This window comes from Coregonus lavaretus (assembly GCF_964263955.1).
Source record: "Coregonus lavaretus genome assembly, chromosome: 24".
NCBI lineage: Eukaryota > Metazoa > Chordata > Actinopteri > Salmoniformes > Salmonidae > Coregonus > Coregonus lavaretus.
Window position 1 is genome coordinate 3,475,674 of NC_140011.1, and position 14,762 is coordinate 3,490,435.

The 14,762-nt window shown below is 41.4% G+C and overlaps 1 protein-coding gene across 1 annotated transcript; it reads right to left on the minus strand.

Annotated features, from left to right (window-relative positions):
* Positions 1-4,071: 4,071 nt before the first annotated feature.
* On the minus strand, positions 4,072-4,998 carry LOC311099305 (immediate early response gene 5-like protein; the record flags this gene model as incomplete). The annotated part of the gene is made up of 1 exon (XM_084140026.1): positions 4,072-4,998. The coding sequence occupies one exon, from the start codon at positions 4,996-4,998 to the stop codon at positions 4,072-4,074; it is 927 nt and encodes a 308-aa protein (XP_083996152.1).
* Positions 4,999-14,762: the final 9,764 nt, after the last annotated feature.

A 14,762-nucleotide genomic window follows, 5' to 3' on the forward strand; every position in this document is an offset into this window, starting at 1 on the left:
CAGCCTGGTGCAGGTCTACAATTTTGTTTCTGGTGTCCTTTGACAGCTCTTTGGTCTTGGCCATAGTGGAGTTTGGAGTGTGACTGTTTGAGGTTGTGGACAGGTGTCTTTTATACTGATAACAAGTTCAAACAGGTGCCATTAATACAGGTAACGAGTGGAGGACAGAGGAGCCTCTTAAAGAAGTTGTTATAGGTCTGTGAGAGCCAGAAATCTTGCTTGTTTGTAGGTGACCAAATACTTATTTTCCACCATAATTTGCAAATAAATTCATTAAAAATCCTACAATGTGATTTTCTGGATTTTTTCCCCTCAATTTCTCTGTCATAGTTGACGTGTACCTATGATGAAAATTACAGGCCTCTCTCATCTTTTTAAGTGGGAGAACTTGCACAATTGGTGGCTGACTAAATACTTTTTTTCCCCACTGTATTTGTTTACCCCAACTTCATCCCAGCACAGCTGTTCACGCTAACTAGTCATTGTAACATAAATCATAAATGTTTCATTTGTGTATCTACCAGCTAGCTGCCTTATCTTATTGTTGTGTCTCATTGTTCACCTGGCACAAATGTATGTTCATAAAAAATGTTTTACAAAGTTAACTAGACGAACCTTCAGTTACCTGTTCGTGAGCCACTACCTCTGCATAAAAATGACAGCCAGTGGGGTAATGGACAAAATTTGTGATGGCACTATAGCCAAAAATACTTATTTAGACATGCTCTAGCTGTGTGTGAAATTTGGTGGCTCTATCACAAATTCCACAATGTGGTCACATAGCTCCTGGAATATGGTCAAAATGACCTCAACATGACCCCTATTAAGGTCTTAAGAGTACTTTATGATTAGAATTATTGTCTATATTATCTGTGGGGTTTATTCAGTGGGTAGATAACATTACAAAGTCATTTTGATATTGTTTGGAATGATTTTACCCTATTTTCTTCTAGAAGGGAATCCGGATGGCAGCCATTTTATTTAAATGGCCGCCCTGGTTGACTGACAGGCTGCACAGACTGCCTCCAATCTTTAAAATGTTCCTTAAGGTATCTAGTATTAGTGTACCAAGTTTGATACTTGTATTATACAATTTTAAAATATATATTTCACCTATCAGCTGGACTAATGAGGATCCAAATAAACAAATACATTGTAATAGGGCCAGTTGTGTCATTGTAACGTGAAACAACATTTTCTGACTGCACCAATCTGTAAAATTATTGCTGAGATAGATGCTATTCCTTTGGAATCCACGCGGAGGAGCTCGCTCTACACCACTAAACGAACCCTAATCCACAATATTTGTATCTGTGGGAGAAGAACGCTTTCATTTTAAAGGTTTATTATATAAAATTATTTTACAGATCGCTTTCTTGAGATGAAAGCGGTGTATTGCGACCTAATGCTCCAAATAATAATCGAATTCGAGAGAATAACAAAGCACAATCAGATGTCCATTAACCGTTCGTCTAAAATGTCTAAATTAACTGTAATCTATAGGTTATACAACGCATAGTAGATGTTCCATTATTTGTCGTAGTATCGTCAAATCATGCTAAAAAATAGTATAATCTAAGTAAACCGACCCCGCATAGTTAGTTAAACTTTCTATTTACGACCTACCTATACCAAATTAAAATGCACAAAGGCTAATGGAAAAGAGTTCCGGCAATCGAGACTTGAAAGAGTACGTTAGACTAAACCTATAGCTGCTTTGACGTGTTGGACGTACTGCGGTATCTCAAATTGAGAGGAGTCGAGAGGTTTCGGGTTGGAATAAAAACGAGGGAGACAGGAGGGATGGGAAGCGGAGTGGATGACCGGGGGAGGGGGGAGCAGCGGCAGCGAAGCCCAGATCAGCCCGAGGTGCCGCTACAAAGGCTTTCTAATACCGTCATTCATTGATTTCGAAGAACACCACCAAGTGGCATATAGCAGAGATAACACGACTGCAAGTTTGGGGGAAAATGCCGGACAAAAAAGGCGCACGCGCACAGCAGAGTCTCAGTCGGCCAGAGCGTGCACTAACTAACCAAGCACAGACAGTCCTATGTGAGTTTGGACAAAAAATTAGCCACTGCCTTTTCTCAACTAGACCAGTTTTAAAAACACTATTATATATCAAATATCCTCCATTGTTCTTACAGCGTTGCACTCCACATGGTTGTAACAACCAAGTTGTAACAACTCACATCAGGCTACTTTTTTCTTACATTTAAACACGGATGCCCCATTTATCAATAACAATAATGCTGTAAATAATAGTCCAAAAATGTCTAGTGAACCAGAAGTGTCTTCAGATTGGCTATGCTATGAGGTTCTTGGAATGAAATGTAGTATCCCAAAATACATATAATTCATGGATATCTTTGTGTTGATAACCAGGTATTCCTGGTCTAGAGGAAGTCTTAAAATGACCATTGTTACAGCTACACAACTAAGTTACCTACAATGATGTGAGGGGATAATGTGGTGTAGGCCTATGCAACATATCAGTGAATGAAGGACCCATTCTTCTTTTGTAACACTGGTTCCCAAATATGCCTACCTCATTGCAGTAGCTGACAGAATGACACAGAATCCCTCACAAACTTCATGCGATTATGACTTGACTCTAGTTTCAGGGAAAGAACATTTGACCAGCATGTGCCATTCAAACAATAAATCAAGGAGTATTGATTTGTTTTCAATTTTTTATTAAGTTTATAAATTTAACAAATATTTTCTTAAACAGTTTTACCCGGTGATATACAATTTAATATGCACAAAAATACAAGAATACCAACAAAATATGAAGAGGACGTCTGGAAACACATCTTTATTTCAGTACACATAGTGCTTATAATGTGTGGATGTATGGCTAAATCATGAGATTGCCTTTTTAGAACAAAAGGTCATAAGATTTTAGAAAATACATTTAAAAAACTCACAAAACCAAGCCATGTTGGCATCATGAATTACTATGAAGGCTTGATCAATAACTTTTTGTTATATGTTCAGTGGGAGGGAGGGGGGGCGCTCAACAGACCAAACAAAAAAAAAGACCTGGATTTATTAGATTACACATGCACTCTGGGAGTTGGAGTAGCCTAATGAATGGTTTTGATCAGAGGTGAGGTGGGAAGTTGGGTACAACTAGCACATCAATGGAGACACCGCAAGCTGGTTCAGAGTTAATGCACCCACGAGTTTGAGAGGGAAATTTAAGTCTGAACCATTGCGCCTTCACCTGTCAATGTATGTGTTCAGAATGTACCATCTAGTTCCCGTGTAACATAGCATACTACTGATGTACTACTGGTGTGCTTAGAATAACCCAAGGTTTAAATATCAACCGAGAGATACATGATAACCAAGTACAACAAAACAATGCTTGTGTAGTAGCCTGTTACAGCTTTCTGTTAGTTATTTACCGTATGAAACCACGACGCACAACAAAAGCATGTTGCAAAGCCATCCATGGGCACACTTTTCCAGTTAGGTTAGAGCTGAGGCTACATTATATGGTTGCTATTCAGTCACACTCCTTGTGTAGGGTCTTAAAACGAAACATTGTGTTCAAAACTGTTCTGGAGAGATCAACAACATAATCCGAGAGCGAGACATTCAAACACTTTCAATGTTTGCAACAATAGCTACCAGTAGTATGCGTTGGGTTTAAGGCAACGAAATCAACTTCGTTAGATACAATTCACAACTATTATGTAAAATTCGTTATGTAGACATTTTCAGATTAAAATTAAAGCTTGCACATCGCATGTGGCAACAACCTTTCTCTCCCTCCCTCCCTCCCTGTGAAAACGAAAGTCGTCAAACAAACGGTTCAATGTTTACATTTTAGTCATTTAGCAGACGCTCTTATCCAGAGCGACTTACAGTTAGTGAGTGCATACATTTTCATACTGGCCCCCCATGGGAAACGAACCCACAACACTGGCGTTGCAAGCGCCATGCTCTACCAACTGAGCTACATGGGGACGAAATACCCTTTCTTGCAAAAAAATAAAGCCGATTTGATTTAGACTTTGTACAATTTCATAAAGTGTTTTATTCTAGTTTACCATGGAGTCAAAAAGCAACTATAGCTCTAGTCCATGCCCCGAGACTCGCTTGGGCTTGTTTGCTACAGAACTGTCCGTTCAAGGCTAAGGCTTGCTCAAAGTCCGCCTGTCTGCTCACCAGCCCCGAAAACCCCGAACCGAAGATCGAGATCAGATTGGAAATGTTCGAAGTGTCCAAGTGTTCCGAATTTGCATAGGAACAGTCCTCGAATTTCGCTATTTTACACGGCGTAAAATCCGGTACCTCCTCAATATCAGATATATAATATTCAAAGTCAACCTTGCGTTTCTTGGCTGGGTATGGTGCGCCCTGGCAGCACTGTTGGAGAGACGCGCAGCAGTCCTGGTGAAGGTACCCATTCTCCACAGTAGTCACTACGTGCGTGTCCAAATCGAGCACCGTCGTTTTGTTGCAGTGTAAATTGTTGTTCACCGGGGAAAAGTCGCAATTCGATACAGGGTAATCCTCGGCACAACAGCTCTGGTAGAACGAGGGCTCTGTCTCCTTGCAGACCTCGTCGCTTTGGCGAGAGATAGGCGCGGAGCAGGCGGAGGGGGTTTGCATATGCGCTGAATGCACTGCTGCTAGGTGGCTCACTGGCAGCAGCGCGCAGCACAGACTCGCCGGCTCGCTCACCCCGCCGTTGCCGCAGCAGTCCCCACTCTGCTCCTCACAGTCCTCGGCCAAATCCAGTGGGTTTAACTCCTGGATCTCGTTGCAGACGGTCATCACCTCTTCGTACTGCTGCATCCTGTAAATCTCCGCGTACTTCTCGTTCATGTAGACCTGCCTGGCGTTCCGCAACACATAGGACACCAGGAGATTTTTGTGCAGCTTGATGCCTCCTCTCTGCGTCCTGGAGTTGTGGATCTTCCGTAAGGAAATGGAGATTAGACTTTGTGCATCCTCTGCACACTCCATCGTGTTGATCATGATGGTGATATAGTCGTTTCCCGCTCCTCTCCGACGCAGAAAAGCGACTTTCTCTCAGTGGAAGTCACGATATTTCGTTTGGGGGCGAAGGCTAAATCAGCTCTGTGGTGAAACATTGAACACGGCTGTCCGCTTCCCTCTGTACGCGAGCAAGCAATCATTTGCTAGGCACTCGTTGACAGAGTATATATATTTGGAGAAGGAGACGAGGAGTCTGCCCACCTTGGCCTGCGCCAATAGGGACCCGCGTATGCTTTTGATTGACATGGAAACTCCACCCATATGAGATGATCAGGCCCAATCAGACAGAGGCGGTTCTTCCGTGCTATTCAAATTCCAAACTGACTTTACCAAACTGGAATGCTCTCATGAGACTCACTGGGCTAAAGCGCCCGGTCAAATAGTACATGCGTGTCTTTGTGACAAGCCTACAACATGGGAAAAACTATTTCTGACTTAAAAATGTCTGTAATATTGAGGATATTAATCTTCATCAAATTCGTTTCTGATCTTAATTCTGTACCAAACAAAAAATAAAGTCTAGGGCACTTAAAAATCAGTTTTAGTGTTTAGAATAAGAACATATTGAATATTTGTCCATGCACATTATGATATTAATTTCTCATTTGAGTGATTGATTAATTATTATTCTTGAACAATCTCTGAACTATTCTGATTACATTTTGATACATAGACTTATCAGTTGGGCATAAAATGTGGATACATTATAAAAGCCAACTGCCCCATAAGAAATATAAGGGCTGTACACCACAGTCAGAAAACAGTGGAAAATATGAACTATTCTGCTATTTAACTATTTTGCTATACTTACAATAAATTACATTGCCAATGGGGCGGCAGGTAGCTTAGTGGTTAAGAGCGTTGTGCCAGTAACCGAAAGATCGCAGGCTCTAATCCACGAGCCGACTAGGTGAAAAATCTGTTGATGTGCCCTTGTGCAAGGCACTTAACCCTAATTGCTCCTGTAAGTCGCTCTGGATAAGAGCATCTGCTAAATGACTAAAATTTTAAAATATAAGTAGACAAACAAATAACATATAATTTTGTCATTGTGCCATGTCATTATTTACTTATTGTATTCTACCCATTAAGTTATGTTAATCACACATTGGTCTCATAATAGCTTCCAATATGTTGAGTAGAAATCAATTTCCAGTGGTCAATGTGAGAATTATTCAATCTGCCCAGAGACTGCAGCCTTTAATTGGCAATGTTAAATTTCTAGAGGCAAGTATAAAGTATTCTATTCTATACTGTAATATTCTATACTGTTCTATTCTATAGAGTGATAATTTTTTCCCAGAGTCTTTGGCTGTCTTTACATTTTCAAAATATGTGATGTTCCGCCTTTCTTCAACATCAAATATGCAACTTTTCTGTTTACACTATCCTTACATTAGCCTTGGATGTGGTGTGATCTTAATTATCCACATTTCTCAACATATGCATGTCTGGGCAATGTAAAAGAAGCAACTACTCTTCCTGGGGTCCATACAAAACATAACATAATACAAAACAATAATAGACAAAAACTGATCAAGGACAGAACTACATACATTTAAAGCAGCACTCTAGTCTCATTTTCACCTACAGTGAGGGAAAAAAGTATTTGATCCCCTGCTGATTTTGTACGTTTGCCCACTGACAAAGACATGATCAGTCTATAATTGTAATGGTAGGTTTATTTGAACAGTGAGAGACAGAATAACAACAACAAAATCCAGAAAAACGCATGTCAAAATTTTTATAAATTGATTTTTTTTTTTTATGAGGAAAATAAGTATTTGACCCCCTCTCAATCAGAATGATTTCTGGCTCCCAGGTGTCTTTTATACAGGTAACGAGCTGAGATTAGAGCACACTTTTAAAGGGAGTGCTCCTAATCTCAGTTTGTTACCTGTATAAAAGACACCTGTCCACAGAAGCAATCAATCAATCAGATTCCAAACTCTCCACCATGGCCAAGACCAAAGAGCTCTCCCAGGATGTCAGGGACAAGATTGTAGACCTATACAAGGCTGGAATGGGCTACAAGACCATTGCCAAGCAGCTTGGTGAGAAGGTGACAACAGTTGGTGCGATTATTCGCAAATGGAAGAAACACAAAATAACTGTCAATCTCCCTCGGCCTGGGGCTCCATGCAAGATCTCACCTCGTGGAGTTGCAATGATCATGAGAACGGTGAGGAATCAGCCCAGAACTACACGGGAGGATCTTGTCAATGATCTCAAGGCAGCTGGGACCATAGTCACCAAGAAAACAATTGGTAACACACTACACCGTAAAGGACTGAAATCCTGCAGCACCCGCAAGGTCCCCCTGCTCAAGAAAGCACATATACAGGCCCATCTGAAGTTTGCCAATGAACATCTGAATGATTCAAAGGAGAACTGGGTGAAAGTGTTGTGGTCAGATGAGACCAAAATCGAGGTATTTGGCATCAACTCACCTCGCCGTGTTTGGAGGAGGAGGAATGCTGCCTATGACCCCAAGAACACCATCCCCACCGTCAAACATGGAGGTGGAAACATTATGCTTTAGGGGTGTTTTTCTGCTAAGGGGACAGGACAACTTCACCGCATCAAAGGGACCATGTATCGTCAAATCTTGGGTGAGAACCTCCTTCCCTCACCCAGGGCATTCAAAATGGGTCGTGGATGGGTATTCCAGCATGACAATTAGCCAAAACACACGGCCAAGGCAACAAAGGAGTGGCTCAAGAAGAAGCACATTAAGGTCCTGGAGTGGCCTAGCCAGTCTCCAGACCTTAATTCTATAGAAAATCTGTGGAGGGAGCTGAAGGTTCGAGTTGCCAAACGTCAACCTCGAAACCTTAATGACTTGGAGAAGATCTGCAAAGAGGAGTGGGACAAAATCCCTCCTGAGATGTGTGCAAACCTGGTGGCCAACTACAAGAAACGTCTGACTTCTGTGATTGCCAACAAGGGTTTTGCCACCAAGTACTAAGTCATGTTTTTCAGAGGGGTCAAATACTTATTTCCCTCATTAAAATGCAAATCAATTTATAACATTTTTGACATGTGTTTTATGGATTTTTTTATTGTTATTCTGTCTCTCACTGTTCAAATAAACCTACCATAAAAATTATAGACTGATCATTTCTTTGTCAGTGGGCAAACGTACAAAATCACTTTTCCTCACTGTAATTTAACACCTGATTTACTTTAAAAAAAGGCACATCTCAATAGGTGGTCCAGGTATGTCATGACATAGCACCAGTGGAGGTGGGGGATGGGGGGACTTTCCTCTTTTGTTCTATGTTGCTCCTCTGTTGTCCCTCAAGTAAAGGGGGAGGCCGATGACATCACGGATTCCCATCAGACCAACCCCTTGAATGCCCTACTCCTTGAAGTTTGCAGTTGTGTCTAAAAAACACTTTTTTGCTCAAAATGTATTTTTTGATCCTTTAGTGTGTGTACTTTACTGTATTTCAATTTGAGATATCGCTTTTAAAAGTAAAACAAATCACTGAAGGACATCTTTAAAATAATAAACTAGAAATAAAAGCTTCTTTTTTTTTCACCTTTATTTAACCAGGTAAGCCAGTTGAGAACAAGTTCTCATTTACAACTGCGACCTGGCCAAGATAAAGCAAAGCAGTGCGATAAAAACAACAACACAGAGTTACATATGGGGAAAAAAAAACATAAGGTCATAAAATACAACAGAAAATATATATACAGTGTGTGCAAATGTAGCAAGTTATGGAGGTAAGGCAATAAATAGGCTATAATGCAAAATAATTACAATTAGTATTAACACTGGTATGCTAGATGTGCAAGAGATTATGTGCAAATAGAGATACTGGGGTGCAAAAGAGCAAAATAAATAACAATATAGGGATGAGGTAGTTGGGTGGGCTAATTTCAGATGGGCTGTGTACATGTGCAGTGATCGGTAAGGTGCTCTGACAACTGATGCTTAAAGTTAGTGAGGGAGATAAGAGTCTCCAGCTTCAGAGATTTTTGCAATTCGTTCCAGTCATTGGCAGCAGAGAACTGGAAGGAATGGCGGCCAAAGGAGGTGTTGGCTTTGGGAATGACCAGTGAGATATACCTGCTGGAGCGCAGACTACGGGTGGGTGCTGCTATGGTGACCAATGAGCTAAGATAAGGCGGGGATTTGCCTAGCAGTGATTTATAGATGGCCTGGAGCCAGTGGGTTTGACGACGAACATGTAGTGAGGACCAGCCAACAAGAGCATACAGGTCACAGTGGTGGGTAGTGTATGGGGCTTTGGAGACAAAACGGATGGCACTGTGATAGACTACATCCAATTTGCTGAGTAGAGTGTTGGAGGCTATTTTGTAAATGACATCGTCGAAGTCAAGGATCGGTAGGATAGTCAGTTTTACGAGGGCATGTTTGGCAGCATGAGTGAAGGAGGCTTTGTTGCGAAATAGGAAGCCGATTCTAGATTTAACTTTGGATTGGAGATTCTTAATGTGAGTCTGGAAGGAGAGTTTACAGTCTAACCAGACACCTATGTATTTGTAGTTGTCCACATACTCTAGGTCAGACCCGTCGAGAGTGGTGATTCTAGTCGGGTGGGCGGGTGCCAGCAGCGTTTGATTGAAGAGCATGCATTTAGTTTTACTAGTGTTTAAGAGCAGTTGGAGGCTACTGAAGGAGTGTTGTATGGCATTGAAGCTCGTTTGGAGGTTTGTTAACACAGTGTCCAATGAAGGGCCAGATGTACAGTGGGGAAAAAAAAGTATTTAGTCAGCCACCAATTGTGCAAGTTCTCCCACTTAAAAAGATGAGAGAGGCCTGTAATTTTCATCATAGGTACACGTCAACTATGACAGACAAATTGAGAAAAATAATTCCAGAAAATCACATTGTAGGATTTTTAATGAATTTATTTGCAAATTATGGTGGAAAATAAGTATTTAGTGACCTACAAACAAGCAAGATTTCTGGCTCTCACAGACCTGTAACTTCTTCTTTAAGAGGCTCCTCTGTCCTCCACTCGTTACCTGTATTAATGGCACCTCTTTGAACTTGTTATCAGTATAAAAGACACCTGTCCACAACCTCAAACAGTCACACTCCAAACTCCACTATGGCCAAGACCAAAGAGCTGTCAAAGGACACCAGAAACAAAATTGTAGACCTGCACCAGGCTGGGAAGACTGAATCTGCAATAGGTAAGCAGCTTGGTTTGAAGAAATCAACTGTGGGAGCAATTATTAGGAAATGGAAGACACTGATAATCTCCCTCGATCTGGGGCTCCACGCAAGATCTCACCCTGTGGGGTCAAAATGATCACAAGAACGGTGAGCAAAAATCCCAGAACCACACAGGGGGACCTAGTGAATGACCTGCAGAGAGCTGGGACCAAAGTAACAAAGCCTACCATCAGTAACACACTACGCCGCCAGGGACTCAAATCCTGCAGTGCCAGACGTGTCCCCCTGCTTAAGCCAGTACATGTCCAGGCCCGTCTGAAGTTTGCTAGAGTGCATTTGGATGATCCAGAAGAGGATTGGGAGAATGTCATATGGTCAGATGAAACCAAAATATAACTTTTTGGTAAAAACTAAACTCGTCGTGTTTGGAGGACAAAGAATGCTGAGTTGCATCCAAAGAACACCATACCTACTGTGAAGCATGGGGGTGGAAACATCATGCTTTGGGGCTGGTTTTCTGCAAAGGGACCAGGACGACTGATCCGTGTAAAGGAAAGAATGAATGGGGCCATGTATCGTGAGATTTTGAGTGAAAACCTCCTTCCATCAGCAAGGGCATTGAAGATGAAACGTGGCTGGGTCTTTCAGCATGACAATGATCCCAAACAAACCGCCCGGGCAACGAAGGAGTGGCTTCGTAAGAAGGGAAAAAAGTATTTAGTCAGCCACCAATTGTGCAAGTTCTCCCACTTAAAAAGATGAGAGAGGCCTGTAATTTTCATCATAGGTACACGTCAACTATGACAGACAAAATGAGAAAAAAAATCCAGAAAATCACATTGTAGGATTTTTTATGAATTTATTTGCAAATTATGGTGGAAAATAAGTATTTGGTCAATAACAAAAGTTTCTCAATACTTTGTTATATACCCTTTGTTGGCAATGACACAGGTCAAACGTTTTCTGTAAGTCTTCACAAGGTTTTCACACACTGTTGCTGGTATTTTGGCCCATTCCTCCATGCAGATCTCCTCTAGAGCAGTGATGTTTTGGGGCTGTCGCTGGGCAACACGGACTTTCAACTCCCTCCAAAGATTTTCTATGAGGTTGAGATCTGGAGACTGAATAGACCACTCCAGGACCTTGAAATGCTTCTTACGAAGCCACTCCTTCGTTGCCCGGGCGGTGTGTTTGGGATCATTGTCATGCTGAAAGACCCAGCCACGTTTCATCTTCAATGCCCTTGCTGATGGAAGGAGGTTTTCACTCAAAATCTCACGATACATGGCCCCATTAATTATTTCCTTTACACGGATCAGTCGTCCTGGTCCCTTTGCAGAAAAACAGCCCCAAAGCATGATGTTTCCACCCCCATGCTTCACAGTAGGTATGGTGTTCTTTGGATGCAACTCAGCATTCTTTGTCCTCCAAACACGACGAGTTGAGTTTTTACCAAAAAGTTCAATTTTGGTTTCATCTGACCATATGACATTCTCCCAATCCTCTTCTGGATCATCCAAATGCACTCTAGCACAATTCAGACGGGCCTGGACATGTACTGGCTTAAGCAGGGGGACACGTCTGTCACTGCAGGATTTGAGTCCTTGGCGGCGTAGTGTGTTACTGATGGTAGGCTTTGTTACTTTGGTCCCAGCTCTCTGCAGGTCATTCACTAGGTCCCCCCGTGTGGTTCTGGGATTTTTGCTCACCGTTCTTGTGATCATTTTGACCCCACGGGGTGAGATCTTGCGTGGAGCCCCAGATCGAGGGAGATTATCAGTGGTCTTGTATGTCTTCCATTTCCTAATAATTGCTCCCACAGCTTACCTATTGCAGATTCAGTCTTCCCAGCCTGGTGCAGGTCTACAATTTTGTTTCTGGTGTCCTTTGACAGCTATTTGGTCTTGGCCATAGTGGAGTTTGGAGTGTGACTGTTTGAGGTTGTGGACAGGTGTCTTTTATACTGATAACAAGTTCAAACAGGTGCCATTAATACAGGTAACGAGTGGAGGACAGAGTAGCCTCTTAAAGAAGAAGTTACAGGTCTGTGAGAGCCAGAAATCTTGCTTGTTTGTAGGTGACCAAATACTTATTTTCCACCATAATTTGCAAATAAATTCATTAAAAATCCTACAATGTGATTTTTTGGAGAAAAAAATCTCAATTTGTCTGTCATAGTTGACGTGTACCTATGATGAAAATTACAGGCCTCTCTCATCTTTTTAAGTGGGAGAACATGCACAATTGGTGGCTGATTAAATACTTTTTTTCCCCACTCTATAGTGCACACATATCCAATGTAGTGCAAGTCTTATAACATGCAATGTAGTGCATGTCTGATTGTCAAACCACAAAGCTATATACAGCTGAAGTCTGAAGTTTACATACACTTAGGTTGGAGTCATTAAAACTTGTTTTTCAACCACTCCACACATTTCTTGTTAACAAACTATAGTTTTGGCAAGTCGGTTAGGACATCTACTTTATGCATGACACAAGTAATTTTTCCAACAATTGTTTACAGACAGACAATTTCACTTATAATTCACTGTATCACAATTTAGTGGATCAGAAGTTTACATACACTAAGTTGACTGAGCCTTTAAACAGCTTGGAAAATTCCAGAAAATGATGTCATGACTTTAGAAGCTTCTGATAGCCTAATTGACATAATTTGAGTCAATTGGATGTGTACCTGTGGATGTATTTCAAGGCTTACCGTCAAACTCAGTGCCTCTTTGCTTGACATCATGGGAAAATCAAAAGAAATCAGCCAAGACCTCAGAAAGAAAATTGTAGACCAAACGCCTGAAGGTACCATGTTCATCTGTACAAACAATAGTATGCAAGTACAAACACCATGGGACCACGCAGCCGTCATACCGCTCAGGAAGGTGACGCGTTCTGTCTCCTAGAGATGAACCTACTTTGGTGCGAAAAGTGCAAATCAATCCCAGAACAACAGCAAAGGACCTTGTGAAGATGCTGGAGAAAACAGGTACAAAAGTATCTATATCCACAGTAAAACGAGTCCTATATCGACATAACCTGAATGGCCGCTCAGCAAGGAAGAAGCCACTGCTCCAAAACTGCCATAAAAAAGCCAGACTATGGAACTGCACATGAGGACAAATATCATACTTTTTTGAGAAATGTCCTCTGGTCTGATGAAACATAAATATAACTGTTTGGCCATAATGGCCATCGTTATGTTTGGAGGAAAAAGGGGGTCGCTTGCAAGCTGAAGAACACCATCCCAACCGTGAAGCACAGGGGTGGCAGCATCAAGCTGAAATAAATAATTATCTCTACTATTATTCTGACATTTCACATTCTTTAAATAAAGTGGTCATCCTAACTGACCTAAGACAGGGAATTCTTACTAGGATTTAATGTCAGGAATTGTGAAAAACTGAGTTAAATTGTATTTGGCTAAGGTGAATGTAAACTTCTGACTTCAACTGTATCTATTGCATCCCATTCGTAGCAAACATATTTATGTTTAAAATAATATGATTTTTCATTTTGAACAGTGGGCATTTAAAAAGGGCTACAGTAGGCTACATCTCCCCACCTGGACAATGAAAATTGTCATTAATCTACAGTTGAAGTCGGAAGTTTACATACACCTTAGCCAACTACATTTAAACTCAGTTTTTTACAATTCCTGACATTTAATCCTAGTAAGAATTCCCTGTCTTAGGTCAGTTAGGATCACCACTTTATTTAAAGAATGTGAAATGTCAGAATAATAGTAGAGAGAATGATACATTTCAGCTTTTATTTCTTTCATCACATTCTCGGTGGGTCAGAAGTTTACATACACTCAATTAGTATTGGGTAGCATTAACTTTAAATTGTTTAGCTTCGGTCAAACGTTTCGGGTAGCCTTTCACAAGCTTCCCACAATAAGTTGGGTGAATTTTGGCCCATTCCTCCTGACAGAGCTGGTGTAACTGAGTCAGGTTTGTAGGCCTCCTTGCTCGCACATGATTTTTCAGTTCTGCCCACAAAATGTCTATAGGATTGAGGTCAGGGCTTTGTGATGGCCACTCCAATACCTTGACTTTGTTGTCCTTAAGCCATTTTGCCACAACTTTGGAAGTATGCTTGGGGTCATTGTCCATTTGGAAGACCCATTTGCGACCAAGCTTTAACTTCCTGATTGATATCTTGAGATGTTGCTTCACATATCCACATAATTTTCCTTCCTCATGATGCCATCTATTTTGTGAAGTGCACCAGTCCCTCCTGCAGCAAAGCACCCCAACAGCATGATGCTCCCACCCCCGTGCTTCACGGTTGGGATGGTATTCTTCAGCTTGCAAGCAACCCCCTTTTTCCTCCAAACATAACGATGGTCATTATGGCCAAACAGTTCTATTTTTGTTTCATCAGACCAGAGGAAATTTCTCCAAAAAGTACGATCTTTGTCCCCATGTGCAGTTGCAAACCGTAATCTTTCTTTTTTATGGCGGTTTTAGAGCAGTGGCTTCTTCCCTGCTGAGCGGCCTTTCAGGTTATGTCGATATAGGACTTGTTTTACTGTGGATATATATACTTTTGTACCTGTTTCCTCCAGCATCTT